This window comes from Epargyreus clarus, unplaced genomic scaffold (genome assembly GCF_041222505.1).
Source record: "Epargyreus clarus isolate Ecla_fem2 unplaced genomic scaffold, WU_Ecla_fem_2.2 ptg000004l, whole genome shotgun sequence".
NCBI lineage: Eukaryota > Metazoa > Arthropoda > Insecta > Lepidoptera > Hesperiidae > Epargyreus > Epargyreus clarus.
This window is the reverse complement of record NW_027332212.1, coordinates 7,736,298-7,763,584: the sequence shown is the minus strand read 5'-3', so window position 1 is coordinate 7,763,584 and position 27,287 is coordinate 7,736,298. Positions and strand designations below refer to the sequence as shown.

The 27,287-nt window shown below is 34.4% G+C and overlaps 1 protein-coding gene across 10 annotated transcripts in view; it reads left to right on the top strand.

The window, feature by feature from the left end:
- shep (RNA binding motif single stranded interacting protein alan shepard) overlaps nucleotides 1-27,287 on the top strand; it is a 227,470-nt gene that overhangs the window by 145,531 nt on the left and 54,652 nt on the right. For 7 of the 10 annotated variants that reach the window (XM_073093082.1, XM_073093084.1, XM_073093079.1 and 4 more), the window contains exon 3: nucleotides 14,980-15,021. The exons of the other annotated variants lie outside the window; for them this stretch is intronic. In XM_073093082.1, the coding sequence (XP_072949183.1) occupies nucleotides 14,980-15,021 (42 nt within the window). The remainder of the gene's footprint in view (nucleotides 1-14,979; nucleotides 15,022-27,287) is intronic. 10 annotated transcript variants of the gene reach the window in all.

Below are 27,287 nucleotides of genomic sequence, written 5' to 3'. Positions count from 1 at the left end.
TTACCTCGATATCTCGATAAATAAGATATCTGCTCATTTAACAACTTTCACGCGATAAGACCAGCGAGATTAGGTGAGTTAATAATATTTATGGGTGGTAGAGCGCTTTAACTTTGTACACGCTTCTGGTAGTTTGAAGATTGTAGTAGAAATAACAAATTTATTCGGGACGTCTCAAGTTTATTTTGACGGGAAACTAAAGTTTTGTTGACATCATTTCTTTTCTGTGTGGATTTAATTGCATTTAATTGTATCTTTTTCTCAACCACATAGGTTAATGCTTTTTGAGCGTAAGTATGTTTGTATGTTCGTGTGTCTTATTATTTGGCACCTACAGCCCAAACGGGTTGACAGATTTTAACATATGAGGCGTCGTTGGAATTGTCTAAATTATGTGAATAACATAGGCTATATTTTGAAGCTGTCGAATTTTGTAAACTTATCTAACAAAAGTTTAAAGCACACTTGCCTACCTTTCAGAATTGCTTTTCCATTTCATTTTACAACAACAGAGTCACATTTTCTTTCACCGCATTCAAAATACAAGACTCAAACATGTGCAGATTAAGTTGAGGTTACACACGCGGCCCCTGTTATTACTTTCAGCATCATTTGCAGTTATTAAACTCCCAGGTTTGAATACAGCGCACCTGTCTCTTTGTGCACGCCGAAGGCTTTCACGGTAACGCAGAATGTTCTGCTATGTCTCGCGAATACGGTTTTGTAGGTGCATGTTAATGAAATAGAGTGTTGTATATAAGTGAAAAGATTGTCATGAGAGTTCATTTTCTAATGAGTAAATTCTGACGTACTGTATGCTTTTAATTGTAAAAAAAATGTAGAGATTTTGTTGTTATTTAAAATTATTTGTGAATATGTGTAAATATAATTGAATTGAATATAAATATACTGATTATAATTTGACGAAAAAGCTTAAAACCATAATAAAACATTCTCGGATCTCATTGATAATATATTATGGTTATTGAAGGTGGTAGGACCCTTTGTGGTTCGACTCCGGCGGCACCACCGCCACACCTATTTCTACCTAATAACAGCAGTGTTAGGCGCTGCTGTGTTCCGGTTTGAAGGGTGTGGTAAGGGAGACAGACTTTTCCGAGGTGTTCCAGCTTAGTCCTCAGGGGTAGCAGCGCATCTGTGGTCGACCTCAGGTAGAAGTATCTAATCCTATCTGGGGTTGATTACAGATGTCCATGGGCGGCAGTAGCCACTTACCATCAGGTGGACTGCATGCTCGTCTGCTACCCTTATATTATAAAAAAAAAATATGGGTATATTTTTTAAATAGACAAATTACAAAATGTGTAATTGTGTTCATAAGTAAGAGATGTAGAGCAGAGTAGAGTTAGGGTGTAGCATTGATTCTGACAGGTATGTGTTACTACTTAGTAATATTATTTGTCATAACATTTTAGGAGTTACATTTAACACAATATTAAATCTCAATGGAAACAGATTCTTCCTATTATTACAAAGCAAAACTGCACGTGGAAACCACTATTCGTTAGTTATATTTTAAAAGTTGTTAAGCAAACATAGTCACTAGTTTAGATGATCAATAACACATTTGAATATTGATGACTTATTAAAAGACGAACACGATTATTATTTGAATATATGTCTTACTCTTTTAATTAATATTAATTTATTTATAGAAAGCTGATCGACCCAGACGGTGTGTCGACCAAAACGATGTACATAACTAGATGTTCCACTTTTTGCCGATTACTTTATGATTTTAACGTTCCACTCATAAAAACTGTATATTTATGCAAGTTTCTTAAAAGTATGAAAAGCAAATAACTGTCTATAATATTTTTGGATTTTATTAACGTTATCTATGACGAAAAATCATCCTTCGGCGTGATTCAATAAATAAGAAGCGAATAACAAGTCATAAGAAGCGTAACTTGAACAACATTCAACAACAAAAATATTAATAACATTTATCTCGTGAGCAAGCAAAACTGAGTGATAAATATTAATGATTTTCTAAACACTTACTTGAATATAGGCAAACAAACAAGAAAATTTAAAAACGAAATAAACACAAACTTTAACGGACCCGAGATAATTTTCCGCGAGATGATTATATTCTCATTTGCTTACTACATCTCACAATTCTCTATGAACAGCATAGAGAATTGTGAGCAAAAAAGATATGTGATATGACATAACGTGTCGTGGCGGTAATCTGCTTCGCTACGTACATTGATTTGACGTACAAACAAACACGTGTGCATGTATCATTATTATCTCAAGAATAGTGCAAGTGTGTATCACGACTATCATGTAAACCAGCAGGTAGTTTAGAGATGTATACGTTTACTAGCTGACCCGGCAAACGTTGTGTTGCCATATAAATAAAAAAATGTTAAGCGTGAACAACCCTTATCACTTAGAGGTATGAGAAATAGATAGGAGCCGATTCTCAGACATACTGAATATGCATATAAAATTTGGTTAAAATAGGTAAAGCCGTTTCGGAGGAGTACGGTAACTAGCATTGTGACGCGAGAATTTTATACATAAGATACAATTTTAAATTTGAAGGTAGAACCCTTCGTGGATTCTTCGGAGTCGAACACTCCAAAACCATTTTCATTCATATTTCTGCCTTATAACAGCATTTTAAATGTTGCTTTTGTGTAGTTGAAGGGTGAGATGAGGAAGAGATACAAATACGCATTACAACTTAGGTCTCAGAGGTAACAATAGCAGAGGAGGTTAATTAGGATAGCAATCATATTTATTAGGGTTTATTTCCTGAGAGGTAAATTGCCGTTACCCATCAGGAGTTCATGTTCTTTGCTACTACTATATTATAAAAAATATTATTTAACAGTATTATATCCATATGTAGCCTGTTTGTAAGAAATATAAATATCGTCAGCATCAAGGAGGTAACTCGATTGGAATTTGCATGAAAGTGAACGTACTTTCTCAATTTCAGTAAGAGTAAAAAGGTATGCAAACTTCCCTATATATCTACTAGAATTTAAATACAATACTGCTGAAGGAAATCGCGACCCTACTATAGTATATTGTACAAAATATTAGATTCAAACGCGCACAAATAGGTATTTGACGCGAATAGTAACAAAAACAGCACGGATTTTCGGCAGGACAAGCTAATTTAATCTATACTTAGAGGAAAACACTATGGTTCTCAAATACATTACAAAAATGGAATAACCATTAAAACTCGGTACTTAAGGGTGATATTGCACTGCAGTGTTGCGAGATGGTAATTTTTCGCAGCCGGATACCACGTTACTTTCAAGTGGTAGGAATGCGGCCACTGACCAGCTTCTCATGCTCCCCACCCTAGCCCCGGCTAGGTACAAACAATACAGATACGTCAGTAATTAGTACCTATTAGAATCTTGTGGGATGATTTCGTATTGTAGATTGGAGAGGTTATGCTTATATAGAAAGAGTGCAGAAAAGGAAGTTAATGTAGCTATAAATAGAAATTTTACGTTATTTATAATCTTTTCTGGTTAAAAACAAAACTCACGATGATCTTAATAATTAAAGTACCTACTACTACTACTACTATGGGGTTTACTGGATTACGTTCACTAATTAACAAAAAAACTAAAGCGAGTCTTATTTTCTAAAACTACTTAAGAAATGGAAAGTAATTTAACTTAGATAAAATAAGTGTTCAAATAATTAGGATATTAGTTATCAAGGTTTTTCGCAAATATATTTAAGCCAAAATTTTAAATTACATTACTACAAAATGTATTAAACATTTCAAAGCATTTTTTAATAAGCCCAATAACATATTTTATTAAAACTCGTAATTTTTGTAAAGTAATATTTTTTTTATTTTTATACTTAACTTTATTTTGCAATATTTAAACCTTATTACAATATTATAATAATATAAACTAAATTTAAAACAAATAGAAATAAAAATATTTACAGTAATAACGTAATAGTATTTTTGTAGTACGTAAATAGTATTTTCCATATTCAAGCGACAACACATCAAAGTGAGCCAGATTTATAGTGTTCACTAAACAAATAGTGCGGAAAGAAACGATTCAATCTAGTGCGTAAATATTTATTTGGCATTTGATATATATCAATATGGGTGTTGATACATTATTGCCATTAAATAATAGTACATCAAATAGTGATTATATTTCTGATATATGAGCGTAACATTAAGATATTCGATATAAAGGTTTTTTTGCAAATATAGTAAATATATATTTAAGCAAATATTTAAAATTGCATTACTACAAAATGTAGGTACGAATAAAATGTATTAAACGTTTTTTTAATAAACCCAATAACATATTTTATTAAAGCATTTTTCTAACGTAATAGTATTTTTGTAGTACATAAATAGTATTTTCCACATTGAAGCGACGACACATCAAAGTGAGCCAGATTTATAATGTTCACTCAACAAATAGTGCGGAAAGAAACGATTCAATCTAGTGTGTAAATGTTTATTTGGCACTTGATATATCAATATCGGTGTTGATACATTATTGCCATTAAATAATAGTACATCAAATAGTGATTATATTTCTGATATATGAGCTTAACCGAGCGAGTGTCCTGGCATATGTTTTGATTGGGTATTATGATATAGGAATCATAAGTATCTTTTCGGTAAAGATTATTTATTTGTTCGGCAGCTTCTAACATTTGTTGGTACATTATAGGTATGTTACGAGAAGCTACGAATAAAGAAGAAAATAAAAATAAGAGATTCTATTTAAATGTTCTCAAACTTACTTATTCTTATCTCTTAGTTTTGAATCAATTATTTTCAATGGTCTACGAATAATCTCATAAATATAATAATCTGTCTCTTCAACACTTCCCGATTTTCTTTGGACACTTCACCGCCCTTTGAGAAGGCGTTGTCGATCACTTTGAGAAACACTGCTATAGGTAAATATTGTACCGAAATAGTTTCTGTGCATGTGCACCTCTTGGATAAGTGCGAAGTTGATTGTCGGACAGGTCGCGTGCGTAACAGCGATTATTTCGTCAGTCAATTACAGTAAAAGTGATTTACTACGATTATTTTATTAACCTGGTAATTATGTCGGTCCATATATTTCAAATTGAGTTGTAGAGTTATCGAATAGTTTTCGAGTTTCTTGCTCCAATCATACTTGTTATTTTAATTTGTGTTTTTATACGTATAGTTCCTATACGTACGACCAAGATATACCTAATATATATCATCTGTTTGTTAGACGTATATCTTGGTCGTTGGACAGTGGTCGGCTGTGAGATTGTTACCTTTGAGAACTAAGTTAGAATGCCTTGTATACTGTCTCTCCTTTCCACACCCTTAAATAAAAATACAGCAGCTTAACACTGGTGTTGTAATGCAAAAATAGGTATAGCAACGGTGCTTCCAGAGTTTATTCAAGAAAAGTTCTACCACTTTTATTACTTCAAAATAGGTATAGCGACGATGTTTCCTGAGTCTATGCACAAAAAGTTCTACCACTTGTATTGCTTATTAAATCATAAGTAAAAATACCTTACCACATCTAAATTTCCCGGAACGAAAATTGTATATTTTTGTACGTTAAATTCCTTACATTCGGCGTTTCACCGGCTAGTGGTTTTCGTCTCGCCACGTTGTAGGTTACAATTATCGTGCTAATTTGAAAGTCAGTAAACGTACCGTTTACAAACTGTCTGGCCTCAAGCATACCAGACTGAGATGACATCATATGATCGCACTTGAGATAGACCATGTACATTACCTTCGGCGTTTCGTAGAAACCAGATTTTGCACTTTACTCCGAAACGATCGCAGTATTGGATTCAAACTAAAGTTGTTGTAGGGATGGCGATTCTTCTACAAAAGATTGATTTTTAAATCAATTCTAGTAATTAAAGTGTGAAGAATCGATCCAAAAAAATACAATGGATTTGTTACAAACCGATCTTTAATTAATTTTATTGCTGCTCCGGAATCCGAAATGAAAGAATCATCTCTTCGGTGCCGACCAAAATATGGATCATAACAACATGAAAAACGATATGTCTAATGTATTGGATATCTAAAATCGATTAGTTTCAATTAAAAACACCAATTCTCGGTGTCTAAAACGATTCTTTGATTAATCGATTTCGGATCGACATCCCTAGTTGTCAATTGTTTGCTTTTCAGTCTACTACAATCTAAAATGACGTCATTGTATACCGCTTAAAATCAAATGAGATTAGGAAATACTTGCAATCTACTGATTAAGGTCGTTTCTGATTAAACGTTTCATATCTATGCAGTTCCAAATTTATTTAACTAGTCATACAGCAAACTGTACATAAGATGACATCATACAGTCACAAGATAAGCTGAGATAAACTAGCTTTACCTGAATAAAGCGAATTCGTGAATTCAAATTAGTATTTTATTGCAACTTCCGTCATGTCGTACGTCACGTACTTATACCTTTTGGGAAACGTAACGTTAAAAAGTATTTTTAACGTATTTTCTACCATTTTGACTATATTCATTGAAATAAAATTTACTAAGAGATAGATATTACGCGGCATATCGACCTCCTTCCTTCGAAAATTTAAATAAATAATTAAAAAATAATTTCCGTCATTTTCTAACACTTTTTGACACTGTTAGGAAATGTATTCGCCAACAAACATTTTTTATTACTTTTCGATTTCCTAAAACATAACTATAGACTATTTTAAAGTTAACATTGACCTTGCTAAAATCAGATCACACAAAACCACATTAAATAAAATAAATATCCGTTTCATTTTATTTTTTCGTGCGTTAGGTGATAGCACTTTCCTATTTAGGTCGCCCGCAGAATATTTACATACATCCATCAGACGGACAAGGACGAAGCTACTTATCTTGATTTCCGTATCTGCCATAATAGTTACTTTGTGGACGTTGTGTGGCAGCACACAATGCGGACGTAACGTTCTGTGGGTCTACGGTTTACAAGTTTACGGTCATGCTTACATTAAACGGAAGTGTAACAGGAAAGTTTGATTATATGTAGAGTATGAGGAGTTGAGTACCTTCTTGTGGCCGAATAAGTTAGAAATAGTACGAGCATTCATTTGATGGTAAGTGGCAACTGATGCCCAGACATCCATAATCATCGTCAGAACCTCAACTCTGCAAACCAACTGGTATCCTACTGGAACCTTAACTGTTGTTAAAAGGCAGATTGAAATAGATGTAGAGACAGTGCCTCCGAAGACTACCACTTTATATAAATTGAAACAAAAAGAATGATCAGTGTACCCATTCAATATGATAGGACTGATAAGATGTACTATATACTCGTACCTTAGTAAAGAAACTCGCACCGGAAAAAGTATTCAATAAATGTATCGTTTAAATCACGGATCTCAGCGTGACATCCGGCATGACCAATGAGGGAAACGGTTAATTACTAAATTAAATAAATTTATAAGATAAACATCGATTGAAATAGCATTATATGTCGAAAAACGGTTGATTAATCTCCTGTTAATTAATAATCGAGCTGCCAAACGTTCTGAGTTTTAAATTTCTACTCTAAAAGCATACATTACCATACTAAAGTCAGCTATCTGTCCAAAATCAAATTTAAGTGGCACCATACCATGCCATTCCATACATTTTGATTAAATCTGTATTAATTATGGCTTACCACCCACTCGTGTACCACAAACCATGCAAATATCCATCCAACAGGAGAAATTTGCATACTGTCCGCATGTATTTACGAATTGTCTAGCGCTAAGCGGTTGACGAAATTCGCAATGCTAATAATACAATGGCCAGACGCACCTCGGGCTGACGTCGCATCTGACAGGCCGTCGAATGTTCGACAGACAACCTTATTTATACTTCGACAAGTGTTGTTTATCTAAAACACGATCTATTGTCGAAAGTCGAACAAGACTCGCTCCTTTAGGCCGCGAGGACAACTTTATTTATAGTTGATTTTAGCGTTACAATCGCGTGATAGGTCCGACCATTTGTAGGCTACGTCGTATTCACGGATAACTTTCGACAGTCATTGAATGGGGAGGTCGTTGACCGAATACCGAAACGTTGTTCGAATTTGCATGTGTCAATGACTTGGTGTGCAGCGGCGGCGCGGCCCGACGGCCTATACTTTTCCTTTCAGTCGCTCCTGAGAAACACTTTTCACGGCGCTCTCGTGACTCAGCTGAGCGTCTCGTTCAGCGATCAAGCGAGATTAGGACTCATCTTTACGTACAAAGTGACGTGACTTAGAGCAGGGGTCGTAAACTACGAGACATTTAACCGAATTTAATAATTTAAAAAAACTGTTCTTGTAATATATGACGTCACACCAGGGTGAGTTCGTTCAAATGTGACATATAACAAGTACGAAGACGCGTTACAAAATTTCTGTGACGTAAGTTAATTAGTGAAATTGCTCGGCCTTAAAATAACTGTACTGAACGCGACAGTTTTTTCACTTGTGGTTTTGCTAACGAGATTATTAAAGTTGTATTGCAGCTGTTTTTATAAGAACATAAGTATTAAGGTCAATGTAATGTACTGAATTAAAAATAGAAATCATTCTACTTAATAAATTCTGGCTTTTGCCCCGAGCTCGTTAGCTAAATTGAATATTTTCCTTTTATTTCAATAATTTAGGAATTGTTCACCAATATATTATCTTGTAAATATACAGCGAGTGCTCATTAATATGAATTCCGTTTTGAATCCAAGACTCTCCCCTCTGACCTTACGTATTTTCTAATACGGTCATAACTTAAGATCAATTAATTTTCTAATAAAAAATATTTCGAAAGAAGATCCCTCTATAGGATATTAAACATAAATTGGATTATTAATACATTATCAAAAATCTTTGATATCGCGTTAATACATGGTGGTGGAGTAGATGGTGGTAGAGCCACTTGTGGTTCAACTCTACATATTAATAAATAGTTACTACGTAAACCACACCTATTTCTGCCTAATAACAGCAGTGTTAAGTGCTGCTGGGTTATGGTTTTAAGGATGTGGTCAGGGAGACATACTTTTCCGAGGCTTAGTCCTCAGGGGTAGCAGCGCATCTGAGACCGACTTCAGATAGGAATACCTAATCCTATCTGGATTTGATTACAGATGTCTATGGGCGGCAGTAGCCACTTACCATCAGATGGACTGCATGCTCGTCTACTACTCCTATATTATAAAAATAGTTAGTTTTAATAAACGCGGGTGCGGTACGTTGAACCGCGTTGTCGAACAAGAATTAATACCAAAGCTACCGAAGAGTTCGGCAAGAATCTTCCGGCCATCAAACACGTCGACTCGGAACGTGCGAAATCCAATAAAGAACTCGGAGCACCTGTAAGTTATTACATTCTTCCGGAGATGCTGCGCCACTCTGAAATTCACCCTAACTTTACTCAGATTGCTTGTCCAACTTTTACTCTGAAAATTCCTTCAATTAGTATCATTCGTAACCAAAGTTCCCCAACGAATGCTTTTATAACCATCGTTCGATTCTACTTTCCCACTTTTGAAATTCAAATATTTTTTAACTTTAGACATTGTTTTGATTCGTTTGCGGGTAGTTTACGCGATTGAAATGAAATTAAACTGTTTTATTTAAAACTTCTTTTATGATTAAAAAGATATGTGTATGTTCACCGTATCACCGTAGTTTGTGCATTTTCTACGATGACTACTTATGTATTAAAACTGAGGTTGAAGAGATAAATTCGTTGGGATTAAAATCTTTTCTATTTTTTTCAAAGTTTAAAGCTACAGTGCTTAAAATTAAAAACTTTTAACTGCATAGCAGCGAAATTCTCTTTGCGGATATACTTATAAAAATATGTTATTAAATGTACCATGTATATAAAAAACTGACAAAAATATAGGATGAAAAGAAATTATTAAATAGGGTATTGATAATCACAATAACATATACAATTTTACAATTTGAACATCATTACCATCTAGAAATAGCAAAATACACGAGACAAAAAATATAAGATCCAGACATAGATTTAATTTGCTGAAACAAATGACTAAAACTTACGTAAAAGTAAGAAGACGCAATAATCGTTACACCCATAATATTTTTATAAGACCAGACAATGAGGGAAACTACAGCAAAGTTTTCCCGAACACTATTTTCTCTTTTCCGATGTCAAAAGTTTTGAAACCACATCAATCTGAGCACTTTGTCCACTGCAAGCGGGTAAACGAGGGGCGATAAACAATTTCCACTGGTAAAACTAGTGCCTCGATCATTTCTTGAGTTTCCAACGTACTTACAGTGTGGAACAATTGTCACAATCATTATATAAGGGGAAATTATAAAACGGTCGAATAAAAAAAACTTAGCGACTGATAATTACATACTGTTTTAATAACTTGTGCGACTACATTACTAAGTGAGCGACTGGAAATATTATAATAAATACTATACCCACAATTCATAATTTTTGTCACTCAAAACTTTCATTTGCAGTCACTCGTTTAAATACTACCCTTATATAAGTATTTTATTACGCACTATATTTACGGATTTTATAAGGTTGTAAGTGTGTTTACCCTCTATGAGTCAATGTATATAGGTCAAGTACACGATGGGGGAAATACACACCAAACATATAACATAAAGATGAAAAAAGTCGCGTGTACATCTCTTTGAAATAGTAGGTTTTAAAATAAGTAATTTCATAACACTTTTGTTTTGATGACAGACTTGATAGCGCTGAACAAAATAAACGCCGGGAATTCCCCAAACATTAATAAGATGCGTTAAGACCGCTATGATCAATCTTTCGAGAATTTACAACAGAGTATGTTAACAAAAATAGCTGGGTTAGTGCAGTTACGAAAAATAAATCCTGACCTCAAAAAACAGAACTCTACACGACTGCTTACCATAAAATTATTTAAATCTCACTCAGGTTCCTTTCTCGCAAAATTTGAATATATCGACATTTCAAATTAATACGGCTGTTTCCGATACAATAAAATAAGTATCGCCGATATATCGGTTTGGGCATCGGAGACACCACTATTATTTATGCAAAATTGCAAATAGGTCGTCGGGTCTATAAATAAAAATAGAATATATTTTATTGCTGGCGCAACTCATGATATAATAGTATGAAATTTATGTTGATTCGTTTCGCGTGAAACAATAGCATCCCTTGGTGGGTGTTGATTTTAATTGCAAATGTCGTATTAACATATATGCTTTGTGTTCGAGTGGAGGTATCAGCTCAAGGCGACGATATCCTTATGAGTAAAACACTAGTGCCACACATAATCTTTTTATTTGACGACACTCGTAGTCACCACGACATTCACAATGAATCCCGGATTATATTCTCTGTCGTGTCCTACAACTATAAATAAATAAAATTGGAAAGTCTGTCCGTAATTTCAAACGCACAATTTACCTTCAAACCTGAACAGCAGCGCACTTATGTTAGGTAGAAAATAGTACGGCGGTGGTGCCTCTGGAGTACACCCACACATAGTAGTTCAGTACCCTTACCATGAGTTTTTACGTTTTGACAAATGACTGTTTTGGTATTTGTTTACGTATTGGCCCATACGATTTCCTAGTTCTGACACAATCCGCTAGGGGCGCTGATTGAAAGTTATATGGGCAAATACGTAAACAAATACCAAAACCGTCATATTTGTCAAAACGTAAAAACTCATGGTAAGGGTACAGACCTTTTTGCTTGTGAAAATTTAACCTGCTTGTGTAATATCTAGATTTTACACAAGCAGGTTAAATTTTCGCATGTCTAGAAATATACTTACTACTAAACCATATCCACTATAATTTAATTAACTCGAACAAAACTATTTTAAAAGTTAATCCACTATCGTGTCACTAATATCTGAATACGAATGTCTAACTAAGCAATGAATGTATACAATTTCTTATGGCTTAACTTGCATAGTAAAAATATTTTCCATTAAATTAGGTTTGCTATAATTATGCTAACATCGCGCAGGTCAGGGCGTTATCATTGTTATCAATCACGTGTCGCCGTCCAAAGCAATATTCTGCGGTGTGTTTGATGATTATTTTTCCATTTAATAACTATATACCAATTGTATTTTACGTATGTTGAGTATATGTCAGTAATATCAAGGGCAACGCCAGCGTATGAATACTGCTAAGTACAAGGACAAAGAACTGTTATAGATAACTATCGTTTTTAAAATGTGTATTTTAAAATATGTTTATATAGAAAACAACCGATTTATAGAACAGATTAGAATTTTCCGTATGTCGTGGGTGCCATAGACACATGCAGAAAACTCACTCAGAAAAGTGATCTAAATCATTACTTAGTTACCTATCTGGCCGGGAATCAAACCCGAAACCCACTACGTAAATATAAATAATTTGGTGGACGCACACCCGTGCGTGTAGATTACACAATATAAAAATTCAAGTATAGTCCTCGTAAAACTGCTAGTCCGCTCTGAATATAGAAATGAATCCCGTCGCCATAGCAAATTGTATAACTTATACCTGCTCACTTCAACTTCAGAGCGGACTAGCAATTTGGCGCGGACTATACCAATATTACACTGCATCTTCGCCACAGCTATGTCTATCTCGTTTCAAAACAAATACTACAATGTTCTGATGTCTCATGTCTCAATAAAAAGAGATAGACAATAGCATTCGAACTAGCTTTCAAGGGTAGCAACGCATATGGACCTTATGAAGGTCTCCCATCAGATTCGATTGTTTTTTTTTTATAATATAGAAGTAGCAGACGAGCATACAGTCCACCTGATGGTAAGTGGCTGCTGCCGCCCATGGACAACCCCAGATAGGATTAGATATTCCTACCTGAGGTCGGCCACAGATGCGCCGCTACCCCTGAGGACTAAGATGGAACGCCTCGGAAAATTCTGTCTCCCTTACCACACCCTTCAAACCGGAACACACCAGCGCCTAACACTGCTGTTAAATTTAGCTTTCCATAAGCTGATAACGATAAAAGTAAATCTCGATTAAGTGTATCCATTTCCACTTCCATATCTGTAAACAAAACTGTGCACTAACTGTACTAAAAATAACAGGGGAATATTGAAGATATTAAATCAAGAAAAAGTTTCACCATCAATTTATTAATGGACAAACGTCTGCGATTTTAACGACATATATGTAAATTCAAAGTATCAGACCACTGACTTCAAGGACATTTCGAAATTATTTACTTTTCTAAATGTGTAATGTTAACCAAATTTAACATCGTATTACATGCAAATAACGCAATATAAACATGCTAAACGGTGTATAACGTTTAAATTATAATTTAGTACCGCTGTGATATTGTTCTAACGGTACGAGTGGCCATAATATGCATAAAAATGAAATATTAATTTTGGTTTAGTTTCCTATCGTGAGCGAATAAGCGATAGGCGAAAATATTATCACTGAAGAAGTAATACATGAATACCTCGTGTAATCAAATTATGTGGAAAAGACTAATAATAATAATGTTTGACATCATAATGTTTACTAGTGACATTGAACTCACATTTTTTAAGCGCATGAATCTCAAAACATTAGGGTATTAACTAAACACTATCTAGGTTTCTCAATGTAGTTGTCTAGCAAAATTTCTAAATGAACTTTATTGTGTATTCGTATGTATGTATTTGTATAATGTAAATAATAGCGTGAATGACACTTGTAAAATATCTTTTGACAGTTAGGTATTAACAACGTTAGCGCGTATATTCTTTTCATTCATTAATTTCATTAAATGTAAATGTAGCAACATGAGTCTATTTTAAAGAAATTTAACTTATCACAAACAATATTTTGAATTTTTGATCTTTGGCTTCTGATTTCCTTTTCGTCATTGATAAATAAAAAAATTGTTTAAATTTTCATCGCTTACAGTGCTACGTTTAGGGTAGCGCTAGAACCTTACTGAGATTTCGGCGTTTATTTATCTTTCCTTATCGCATTGCCATAGCGGTTAATAACAATTTGTACGTATCTTGTTCAAGACTGCTTTAAATTCATTAGCGGAATAATTTATTAGGATACACAAAAAATACAATATTGTTAATGTTAATTACACATTTAATCCACGAGTCGTATGATAATACAAGTTTAATAATTTTGACTTGTGTTTATTCTAATCTTGACCAATATATATCTGTAATAAAAACATTGTATTAAAAAATCTGTAACCGTAATGATATTATAAGTACGTATAAGAAACAATTATTATCTATTTTATGTTGCTCATTGAGAAGCGAAGTATTGTATTGTAATATACATTGTTTTTTTTTTTATTTTTTGCATGAGCGTATTAAATGCTTATTATTTTTGCTTCGCCATTTTCTGCAAAATGTTTCTGCTTGATCAAAAGGCGGAAGATAGATTAATAAACATTGAGATTTAATAGTTGTTTTTAGATTTTCGAAATGAAGCAGGAAGTATTTTACAAATAAATGAACGGAATTAAACTTTAATTCCAATTCTACAGCTTCATTGCTACTTAATTCTAGAGCAGTTGATTATTGTTTGTAAATAAGATAACTAGAACTTAATGACAGATGTTGTACTTTTTAGAAAAACATGCAAATCAAAGCGTTTGTAGATACAGTCGTCATCGAATACTTTCGCATTTTTGGAAAATCGCCTTAAATACAGATCTAGAGATTTCATTAATAAATAACGCTTCATGCTATTTTTTGCTTTGTTACAATGCTGTAAGAGCGTAAAACAAGAAAAATACATTTTACTATGTTAATCTTCGATTTTCATTAATTATCATTATTTCCATTAATTGCCAAATTGTAATCGCTTGAAAAATTGAATCAAAATAAGTACCAAACCAAAAAAAAACTGAAATATATCCCTATTTACGCTCTTACAATATTCTAGCTATAATGTATACCGTATGCCTTAATAACTATAAACTTATGATATGTTTCAGGTACGTACGTCAGTCCACCCATACGCTAAACCACAGAAGGATGTAAGTTGTTATTACTTTATCATTATGTTTGTCATACATCACACTATCTGTTGTCTTATTTATTCTTAGATCGCTATCAATTTGAACGATTCGAGTCGGACCGTCGGGCGGTTACCGCGCGATAGCCGGACGGTTGTTGTACTGCACGGACGGTGTAATTTTTCATACAAAATGACTACGTCGCATGTCTGTTAACGGAAGGACATCATTGCAATTGACATATACCTAAATACTACATACGATTTTGTATAAAAAAGCATATGTCTGTCTGTGTGCAATTCGACTCTAATCGTCAAATTTAATTGTGCTATAGCCGCTATATATCCAGTCCCAAAGACATACAAGCGATAACATTATATAAACATCTTAATGTACTCTTACTTAGTCATCGAATATTAGATAATCTAATATTAAATAATTGTAAATAAAGATGTAAAACTTAGGAACTTAAATATCAACTACATTGCGCAGATGTAGAGACATAATTATTACTTTTACAATATCAATAGCTTTAATTACGGCAAATTAATTCGTTTGATTTTACGAAAATTCGCAGTTTAATTTCAACAACGAACTACTTACATATCATTTCACAAAGCTTTGTAATCCACTGAGGTTGAACGACACAAATCACTCAATTCCGTGCCCTGATAATGGTCGACGTGAACACCGATTCGCGGTCAGTCCGAGCTTAAGAATAATTTATGATACCGATCCGGCTGAGAATTGTTGCCTCCAAATAATACCCGATAATTATTCCACGCTAATGATCCGAATTCGGAGAGCTCTGTTAGCTTTCGTTTATTTGGAAATGATAATTAGTATTTTAGACCAACGTTTAGCATGGCTAATACCTTTGTATAATGACGTAAATGACTACGTAGTATGTACATGTTAGTTTGGCAATTTACACTTAGAAACAACATAAAGATTATAAACTTGCTCCATAGCGATTTATTCGATGGAATATACATCATTTTTATGTTAAAGATGACAAATATCCCACTGAATATGGCTAATAAATTTGATAAGACATCCTCTCCGAGCGTTCGCGCCTCGAAGATCGAATTTCTTCTCGTACGCACGATTTACGACACTACTATGTCGTACATACGAACACTTAATTGAAGGCAACAGTGCGTGCCGTGTTTTATAGTGATCGCTATACACACCAAACTCAAGGACCAATTTGTGACAACCTAGTGATTCTTAACAACGACGAAAGTACCATTAACCTGGTACTAAAAAGTATCTCATTAGTGTTTCAACACCTATATTTTTCAGAAAAAACGAATGAGCAGGCACTTTTGAGAAGAGTTAATAACATGATGTTGAAAAATTTCGAAAGAATCAGACTGTAAAAATATGGCGCGGCTGCGACTCACCGTTGAAAGAGGGTTCCGAACGGATCCGGATATATTAATTGCGTTAGATTGTGTACGCATCCGCGCGGAAATAGAATCGCCGAATACGCTGGTAAGTTATACGTAAAATAACGACTGACATAATAGGTTTTATTGATGAGTAAATGTGATTTTTATGATTGAAAACTCGCCCGAATGAAATGTCTATCGCTACTTAGGTAGAGCCCTTTGTGGTTCGACTCCGGCGGCACCACCGCCACACCTATTTCTACCTAATAACAGCAGTGTTAGGCGCTGCTGTGTTCCGTTTTGAAGGGTGTGGTAAGGGAGACAGACTTTTCTAAGGCGTTCCAGCCCAGTCCTCAAGGGTAGCGGCGCATCTGTGGCCGACCTCAGATAGGAATATCTAATCCTATCTGGGGTTGATTACAGATGTCCATGGCAGTAGGCACTTACCATCAGATGGACTGCATGCTCGTCTGCTACTCCTATATTATAAAAAAAAACTTCTTTTCCATAGCGAAATTAAAGCATTGCCGAAATTTAAAGCATTATACTTAAACGCACTCAGTCTAATGCTGTTGTAACCCTTAGAAATAATTCCGTATGAAATAGTATGAATCATATTATTTTAATTATTAGAATATGGACTATCGATCACGACCGTGATAATTTATTGCAACGTCGGTCTTCGCGAACCAATTCCGCAAATCTTGCATCGCGCCCGTCTGCAATAATATATCTTTTAAATCCAATGGAAAAACAAGGAAATTTAGAATTATTGCATCGTTTTATAGCACCGTTGTGAACACGCATAAAATTTATAGCCGTTAACGTCTCCACGGCTCGCAATAAACAGTTAGTGGGCCGGTAACCAGGCACTGGGGTGCGTTAATATTTTTCTCTTGATGGACTTTTGCGTTTTAGGGTCCCATACCTAAAGAGTAAAAACCGATTCCTATAACGAAGCCTCCGCTGTATTTCCAACTATCACGGGCCTCTTATCGCATGAACCATAGATATACACTTGAATTTTTTACAGAATATGTATAACGGTGGTCGCTTTAACAACAAATATTAAAAACAAAAAAATCTTGAAAATAAAGAGCGGTCACCATACAAGAAACTGCTATTTTTCGGCGGTTTTCGCTTTATTTATTGAACCGTAACAGGTTGACACTCAAAATGTTCACAATACATTTACTTTTAGGGCTGCTAAAAAACAAATGAAAATTGGCATTACGGAACCCTTGAAATCATTTAAATGATTCGGTAATTAATGTGAATGGACTAAAATCCAAATTAATGAAAAAAAAATATGCGAGAAGATTATGTTATTTTTTTTTTCAATTCAATGCACAATACAAAATAGAGCTTACTTTAAGGGCTGCTAAAAAAACAAATGAAAATTGGCATTACGGAACCCTTGAACTCAACACAAAAAATATCTGACACAGAACATATTTTCAGTATCCGCGGCGGGCGCATTATTCGCAATTAAGGGCTAGACAGCGTTTCGGGAACGTTCCATAATCAAATATTAAAACCGGTGCACCGGTACACGAACAAATCCTACGGCACATTTAATATTTTACTTAAAACGGTCTGCGGTTCCGCCGGCGGAGTTTTCCTGCAACTTGGCGCCTAAGTTTTGCTTTACTGCACCCGGAGCGAAGCTAGTCGCTACTATTAACTGATTTAGTTACAGAATAAATTATTGATACGCCGCTACAGTGGCTGTTTTTGTAAGACCGTTCAGCGTAAAGTTTTCCCTTTGAATTTGCTTCATCTACGAGTGCCAGTGCGGAGTATTTTTTCTACAGAAGAGAAATACCTAATCAAAAGTTGTTTTATGAAATTTGCTGCTGTATAAAGATTTCAAATTAGTTTACTTTAGTAATTTAATTCCAGTAAGTTTTTTTTCTAAAATTATAAATCCACCTAATTTAGAACAAATCCGTGAAATTGGATGCCTTTGCAGAATCTTATATTCTTCTTTTTCATTTTTTTTTGCATAGGCACTTAAATTCATTCTTTTATTTTCTCTCCTAAAACACTCAATAAAAATCATCAAATTAGCTACACAGAACTTTCAGTTTTTCAGCTACATTTTCAATATAAAGTGTCTACGTCAGCCCCCAATTAGAACGTACCAGGAAATATAAAAGAACACATTTAAAGTCTCCCCACGTACATACTAAGCCAGTTATCTCACACATGGAAACGGCTACATTTTATTAGTGTGACGTTAATGCAGAAAGGAACCAGCGAAATTCATTTAAACAGTTTCACAAAGAGATTGTTTGAAACACGGAACGCGATACGAAATTGCAATGCAAAACTCGCTAACGTGTACAACTAAAACATTTTGTTAAATCGCGCCACTGCCACCGTCTCGCTTAAACTTATCCACAGATGAATATTCAGATACCGGCGGTCTCTTCTCAACGCATAAATGAATCTAAACAAAAGATTTTTCTTATTAATGATTCGGTAATTAATGTGAATGGACTAAAATCCAAATTGATGAAAAAAATCTATGCGAGAAGATTATGTTAATTTTTTCAATTCAATGCACAATACAAAATAGAGCTTACATATATCAATGAGCACTATATAAGAGATGTGTGTCACGCAAACATATCAGAAACCGATTTTAATAAAATCTGTACAGAAAACAATTGATAATAGATATAATAGAAATTGAAAGTTCCAGAACAGGTACATAGTACATATATTAATGATTAAGATATATGCCTGACTAGGGAATCCACAACCCTACTTGGCTAACCTCTATCCAAGATAGCAATCTTTCATCGATTCATGTTTTCTTTTCAGCACAAAGTTTCTACTAAAACGTTCCAGAAAATAGAGATACGAAAACACGAGCCAGATACGAAAACGAGATACAAAATGCGAATTGCATTTTGCTAAAACAGCTAACGTGAACAACAAACATTCGTTAAGTATCTGTCTGTCCCTCAGTATCGCACCTAGGAATCAACTTGTCTACTGATGAATATTCAAACACAGGACAACGGGTGGCTAAATGAATTATTCTTAATGAAAACATACTAACGACTTAACTTTGCTCTGCATTGAATATTGCTGAAAGGCGTTAAATAAAAATAAACTGCTGTGAACAAATGCGGTTATTTCTGTTAGGTTTTAAAGAGAAATACGAACGTACTTTCTATACCGGGACTTAGATATCTCCTGACATATTTTGCTTTATAGCAGCAATATTCGTGGTTTATTGAATGCTACATATGTTAGACCGACTTAAATATTGCATTATTGAACGTTTAAGCAAAAACAGTTTAAGCAAAACAGTTTCGGTTTTGAAAATTGAAGATAAGTAGAAACATTGGGCATAAGTATTCCAACATTATATTAAAATCTTTAAAATCTTTAGCCGCTTTTACTTTGCTATTTCGTTTGCTTAACAGAAGGCTTTATTCGGGCTTGAACTTATTCACAGAAGTATTTTTATTTGCAATTATCTTCTTTTCTAACATATAAATAACTGAAATAAAAATAAAACTAAATACCTACATGAATAGGTAATAGTAACCAATAACGTAATTCTATAAACAATATGTGAGCTAAAAATAAAATTATCTTTATTACCGTGTAAAAAACGAAAGTAATCTAGAACAATTAGCAGTATTTAAAATACATTATGTCGAATGTATTCGTACACGTGCTACTGATAAACAGTCAAAGGCCCCAGTCTTGTCAACGGACGCCGAATTTTGGCGAGGTTAGTAAACAATATAATTATTTCTGAAACCCTTACCATGAGTTTTTACGTTTTGACAAATATGACTGTTTGGTATTTGTTTACGTATTTGCCCATATAATTTCCAATCAGCGCCCCTAGCGGATTGTAACAGGATTATAGTGTCAGTAACGTAACATTAAATGTCTAAATTGACAAAATGGTGCAAACATGTGAGGGAGACAAAAAGTTCATCGTCACTTGACAACTCATTCTACTGAAGCAAACGGAACAGAATAATGGATTGAGTAAACGTAACGTACAATTGTGGGATGTTTTGAAAATTCATGGTAAGGGTACAGAACACGCTAACTTTTCTAAAATATCTAAAGTTTGTTTCAAATTATACAGACACACTTTAGGGACAAGTTATTGGTATGGATTTTCAGCTTTACAGAGAAGTACGGTACGGTTCTAATCTAGTGTAACTGTTTTTGTGACGTCATAAATCGCGAAGTACTCAGAGTTAATTCTATTAAACATGCTTGAAGTATACCAACGTGTACTTAGCGTGGTAGACATTACAACTCTTAGTCGTATTTTTATAACAAGAAGCAAATAGATAGTCTAAAAACTACTTTGGATTACTTCTTCTGGTCTTCTATCAGAATAATTGATATATTAGACCTAAACAATTTAATTGGTTAGAACAGCTCTAGTACCATATTAGTAAAATACCACAGTACTAGTTGTAAATTATTATCATATTTTTATATGTGTCAAATGACAACTCTGATGATTAACTCTGGTTTCTGACAAACCAAATCATATGTTTAAAATTATTCCTCTAATATCATTCGATAAGATAATTTGCCAAGATAAGATATAATTAGTCAATGACAAATCACTTTTAATATTCCCTTCTCAACATGTCACTTTCGATATGTCACAAAGTATGAACGCTTCATTCTTTGCAAACGTAAAAATTGCTAGATTATCGCTCATAGAGTCGACTCTATGAGCGATAATCTAGCAATGTCTGTAATAGTAATCACCTACATGTGTAATTGCAATAACATTCTGTGTCAACGTAACTACAGTAAACGGTGTGTGTGCCTACATGCGTATTTATACGTATATGCCAGTTAATGTGTCTGGCATGTTTATCTGTAGTTAAGACCAGTTTACATAATTTATTTAAAATGAGGTTTTATGTTACATATTTAGTAAAAAAAAACTACTTTTTTTATTTTATACAAGTTGCAAACGAGCAATCCTTGGTGCTCTTAAGTGGGAACTATCATCAAAGGATATCTAACCAAACCCAGATAGAATAAGAGTCCTACATGAGGTTAGCCACAGATCCATTGCTACCCCTAAAGACTCTGCAATTGTCAAATCGTAGAGTGTACTTAGTAAATACTAGTTCTCGAGTACAATAAAGTTGGCCACCCTTAATCTAGAGCAAACCTGGAGCATACTCGACTACGAGATGCGGGTTAGTTGCGGCCTATCCTCTTGCCTATAGTTTTTATCGCCTGAAGGCCTTTGAGATAAATGCCTTTTCTACTAGTTTGTCCTCTCTATTTCAATCAAAGGGGAGCACTAAGCTTGAGAGATTTATTCTACCCAAAATTTGGTTAACGTTAATAAAAAAGCTATTTAAAGTATTTAAACTAAACGAGTAAGAAAATCAATTATATTTTAAGAATCGTAGTCAACGGCTTGTTTTCGATTACCGCTTCTTGCACGTTTCATTTATGCAATACGGTAATACAATGACTCAAAAAATCTCTTCAACATGCGTGTTAACTTAATATTTACTAGCTATGAAGTTCAATTAACATATTATAGTTTAATCCTAAATACACAAAAAAAACTGAATAACTTAAATAGTTTCGTAATTCCGAAGCGATGTTATTAAAATTTCCGTCCCCAGCGACACCGTAAAAGCCTATTAGGTAACGTGCGAGAGTGTTAAATAAATTCACTTGAACGTAGCATCCTGCATGAAATTATTTCATACTAGGGATGGCGATGCTTTCCAAAAATGATCGATTCTTGAATCGATTCGAATCGTGTAGTAAATCGATTCACAAAAAAAATCGAGGCCCAAAGGATTAATTCTCCGAAAATCGATATTCGATCTTTTCAGCTGAAAAGGGCGAAGATAGCCAAAAAAGGGTCATCAGGACCAAACAAGCACTAAAATACGTATTCGTCAACAAAAATGTCTATAACACACTCAACCAATTTCGAAAAGATCGACTTTCGATTTTTTAGGATGAAAGATCAATTCACGGAATCGATCCATTAATATAATCGATATTTTTGGCCCAAAAGATCGATTCGATTAATCGATCTCAGATCGCCATCACTACTTCATACCTTTCCGCTCTTTGAACAGTAATAGGGGAGATGTTTTGCTTTGACACCACTTGTTTGGAATTCTTGTGACAATTAAATGGTTGTTTGTAAACATGGGCGCGATAACACGAACGCGATATAGTTCACGGAACCGTCCGTTCCTCGACCTATGCACGCTGCAGATTCTTTGAAATCATTTTAATAGTCCCTTTAGTAAATTCTAAAGAGAGGGCCAAGTGTAGTTCAACAACAACAACAACAACAACAAATACACTTTATTTGTACACCACATTTAAGGATACATATAAGACAATAAATAAGATAGTATACAATAAATAAGATAGTATTAGTAGTAGTAGTAGTTCAACGTTCACTATCGTTGTATTTCTTTCTACTGAAAAGTTATCTTTGGATTGATCTTTCACTTTGCTTAATGCCGGTTTATCGTTCGCTGTCGGCAATTATGTACTTCTACAGAAAAAAGGTAGCAGCAGAATTATTTTCGTACTATTTTTTCCATTCGTCAACTACAGTGAATATAATACAGAAATAAAGAAAAAAATGGTGGCCGTAAAATAAGATCCCAACAGGTAGCTAATAATAACTAGCATTTCTATAAAAGTTCTAAAATTCTCATAATGGCTCTACAATTCTAATAATCTCACCAATTTTAAACCGTTTCCTCTACATTGCTAAAAGTCGGGGTAATGATAAGTAAGTACAGTTTAAATTGCTATCGCCAATTACTACACTAAGCATCAACAATATGAACAAGTAATTAATTCAATAGCAATAGTATTGCAATAATGATTATAGTAAATATACAGATCGTACATTTTATCTCATCTCAGCCTTACATCCCATTTCATCTCAGTCGGTATGATATCATTGCGTTTATTGGAAAAAATATCCTTCTAACTTAGTAAGGTTATTTATTCAAGCTTCTCCCCATCTCTCAAAGATCCTTATCCTATAAGGTGCCCCATTCAACTCCACCGCACTTTCGTAGTAAACACGTTAAAAAAACCCACTCAATAATGGCGTGTACGAAACACGACTCACCGTGATTCACGAATATAATCATTAATGTACGTTACTCACTCAATTATAATAAGTTAATACATTAAAGTGGAGATTGAATTGTAATAGATGCCATTAAAGGGGTCATGGCCCTTTTGATTTATGGGAGTTCGCAATTATTTCCCGAGCGAACTTTATGGATCTCCGTCTTCAGATAACATCAGTGTAAAACAGTTTGAATTGTTCCCGGTTTTTTAAGGACCCAAATCTTTTATTTTATGTAGGTTTAGAATATATTTTAACTTAAGCTTCAGAGCAGTATCCTTAAAATTTATATTTCAATGTATTTATATTTAAAAAATGTGCCAAAAATCCCTGGCTTTGCATTAACATTGAAGAAATGGCCGAAAATAATTTAGTCTGAGAGTTCTCCAAAATATTCTCAAAAGTGTTGAAAGTCTACCAACCCGCATCAATCCGGGATAATAGGGCCTTACCCTCCTCATTTTGAGAGGACACCCGCGCCCAACAGGACAGTAAGGGTAAGGTAGGGTAATCTACAGCGAAATAAATCCCAAAACATTTTGTTCGCACAATGGAGCGACGGATGTCGTCGAAGTATCAAGCGATGAGAAAGTTGTTTCCTCGGCTGCTTAAGTAATTTGTGTCGGCCCTCGTTAATTGCGGAAATAAGCAGATTAATTGTTTTCCTTTCGCCTACTACCCTTTTTCCTTTAAACCAGATTGATTGGCGGTAATTAATTGAATGGACGCCGGCCCTTATCAGTGAGCTATTCAGCGCCGGTAAGTAATTATAGAGTACGGCCATTGTGGTTAAGGATACGATTAATTGAATATTAATAATACAAATTCGTTACGAGTAATCTTGTTGGAAAATTGGCCAATATAGTTTTGGAAAATATAGTCTTTCGGATAATTATAACGACAGTAACTATGGAGGGAAATCAATTTTTGTTTTTTAGCAAAAAACGTAAGTTACTTAAGTAAGTAAGTAAGTAAGTAAGTAAGTATATCCAATTTATTCTATCATTGGACTTTTTTAATGCTTTTACGAACGGCTGTTCTAAAATACAAAGTGTACGAATATTTTACTAAACTTTGTTGTGTTTAGGCACGAGCCATATATTTTTGTATCGTAATGTAAAAGTTTGGATGAGCCATAACAGTAAATGCTGGAGCTTGGAATACCGCTGAACAATAATAGATGGGGAGCCCAAGAGGGAATTTCGGGAGTGTCTCGAGCGCGGCAGACTATGATACGGGAGATACCTTACACCCTGTAGAGAATCCTGAACCATAAATGAGCTTTCTATGACTGAACCCCCCGTTTAAACAATCAAAAAATCGATCACGGGATTTTCTTTTTAATATAAAGGAAATAATGCTAGGAAACGGGAAATTTCATAATCTGCCGATTACTACGCGTCGAGGTAGTGAAAAAATAATAATTTAAAAAACACTCGTATTATTATGCTATCTGATAGTCTCACTTATTAGCATGAATCTCTGGGAAGTAATGATATATCAGAAACTAAAGGAAAAGGCAAATTTTTAGGAAAATACATTATTCTGCATACATTCTCATACTATTTTTTTTTCAAATCATCAGAATAAGAAAACCGCCCGCTGAATCGAAAAATATCATATAACCTTTCGTCTAATCTACACAATCGCATAGGTCCCAATGACGCTCGACTTTGTACACATTTAGCATCATGGACTCCCCTACTATAGAGGGGACCGGTAGTAAAAAGATAAATATATCTGCAAAAGTCATAGCTTTAAAAATATGTATTGCAGAGTGCATTTGTCTTGTGTCGATGTATTTATAGGGGCGAGGCCTGCAGTAGGGTTGCCAGATTGGGAATCCTAAATGTCGAGTCTTAAAATAGAGAGGATTTTTTGTTTTGTCTAGACGAAAGGTTCAAGTCTTGAATTTTTTGTAGAGCTAATTATACTGAGTAAGTATGCTTTAGACTAACATTCACTACATAGTTACAAATATTTCATAATCATAATAATAATGAATAAATGATCATTTGTCAGTAAGGATCACAATATTGGATGTTTGCACTTTGGGAACAACGCTTACTGTACCAAATATTGGCGTACAAATGATAACAAAATTTCTAATCTAATTAAAATTACAACAATAATTACAAGTTTATGTCAAATTATTACAAACAAACACCACAAGAATTTTATTATGAAATGACAGCTTCAAATTTAATCTCTGAGACTTACGGATACACTTTACCATACACAATTTTACTAATATAACAAGCAGAAGAAACAAAATGCTAAATGCTAAATGGTTTAGCGAAAATATCCACTTAACAACTCCTAAAATAGCAGTATACGAAACAAAACACACGACACACACCCACACAAAGTTGGCTCATTAAAATCCTTAATTCGTGAACCTTGTCGGCTGAGCGTTGGGTCGAACGCCGACCGTGAACCCAGAAGCCAGACCGCCCGCCCTAGCACTATACACTAAAACAAAATCACATATTTAGGTTTTTTACTATAATGAGAAGCAAAATCACGTTTTTTTTTTACTAACATGACGTATTTTTCAACAGATATAGTCGTCTGTGTCTGGCTTGTAATAGCATTGTTAAGGGCTGTTTATTTTTTTGTTTAAGAGTTATATATGTCATACAGTCATGAATAACATTTGTATGAAGCATTCCGCCCTATAGTTTAGAGATAGCAATGAATCTGTGGCTGACCTCAAGTCAGGACTCAGCACTATATAGTGTTATTATGTCCACTAGCGGCAGTATCCAATCACCGGTCAATTATAGGCTTATTGTATTTTACGCTTATTTTTTCTCTTTTTCTTATATAGTGCAAACCATGTAAGTTCTTTCTAACGTATACCCAAAATAAATACCCAAATTCTTTATAAAATATGCCAAACGCCTGTTGTCGACTTTGTTGCAAATAAATACAGTCTAGTACGAGTAGCAGGTGGCCTGTACGCATCTGAGAAATCATAATTATAGTATTTCGTCCACCATAATACGTCTGGCGAACCCAGACACATCTCAAGAGATCTTCAACCCTAGAGGCGTGAGTGCTTCGGCCGGGCGACGACCGACGCTTCGAAGGCCGAAGTCAATCTGAACCCTTGTTGCAACATAGTCGCCGCAAATAATGTATTTATACAGAACAAATTACATATTATCAAGTATGGAAGTATTAAACCGCCGGGCAATTCGCCTGATCGTAATTGACCACTCCAGTTCATCAAACTGTGACCAAATTCAAATAGTATTGTTTACATTACTGTCGCATTGTTACACAGGACTCCTGTAAGAGTTAGAGGGATTACAATATAATCATACTATGCTATTGCGGAATGGTTATTTGAAGTTAATAAGATCCCCAAAAACGAATTTGACATGTCCAGTACAAATATACGTTTCCTACTTGATGATATATTCCTAAAATCAAAACACAACAGCGTTAGCTACTTTAGTACAGATTATTATGACGATTGTTCCACACCCAAACCAGTTAGGGATCTACAACCTTTCACACATGCTGAAAGTTTTAGTCATTCAATACAATCTCCATTCGGGATAATTCGTCATCCCTGACGGGACGGAGAACGGCGTCCGGGCGACGACCGCCCAAACCGAACCCTTACTGCAACGTAATCACTAGAAATTTAATCAATTCAGCTGCTAAAGATTTAGCAATTGAAAGGATTACAATATGATCATTCGATCCAATTGCGGATTGGTCATATTGTAAGTTAATAA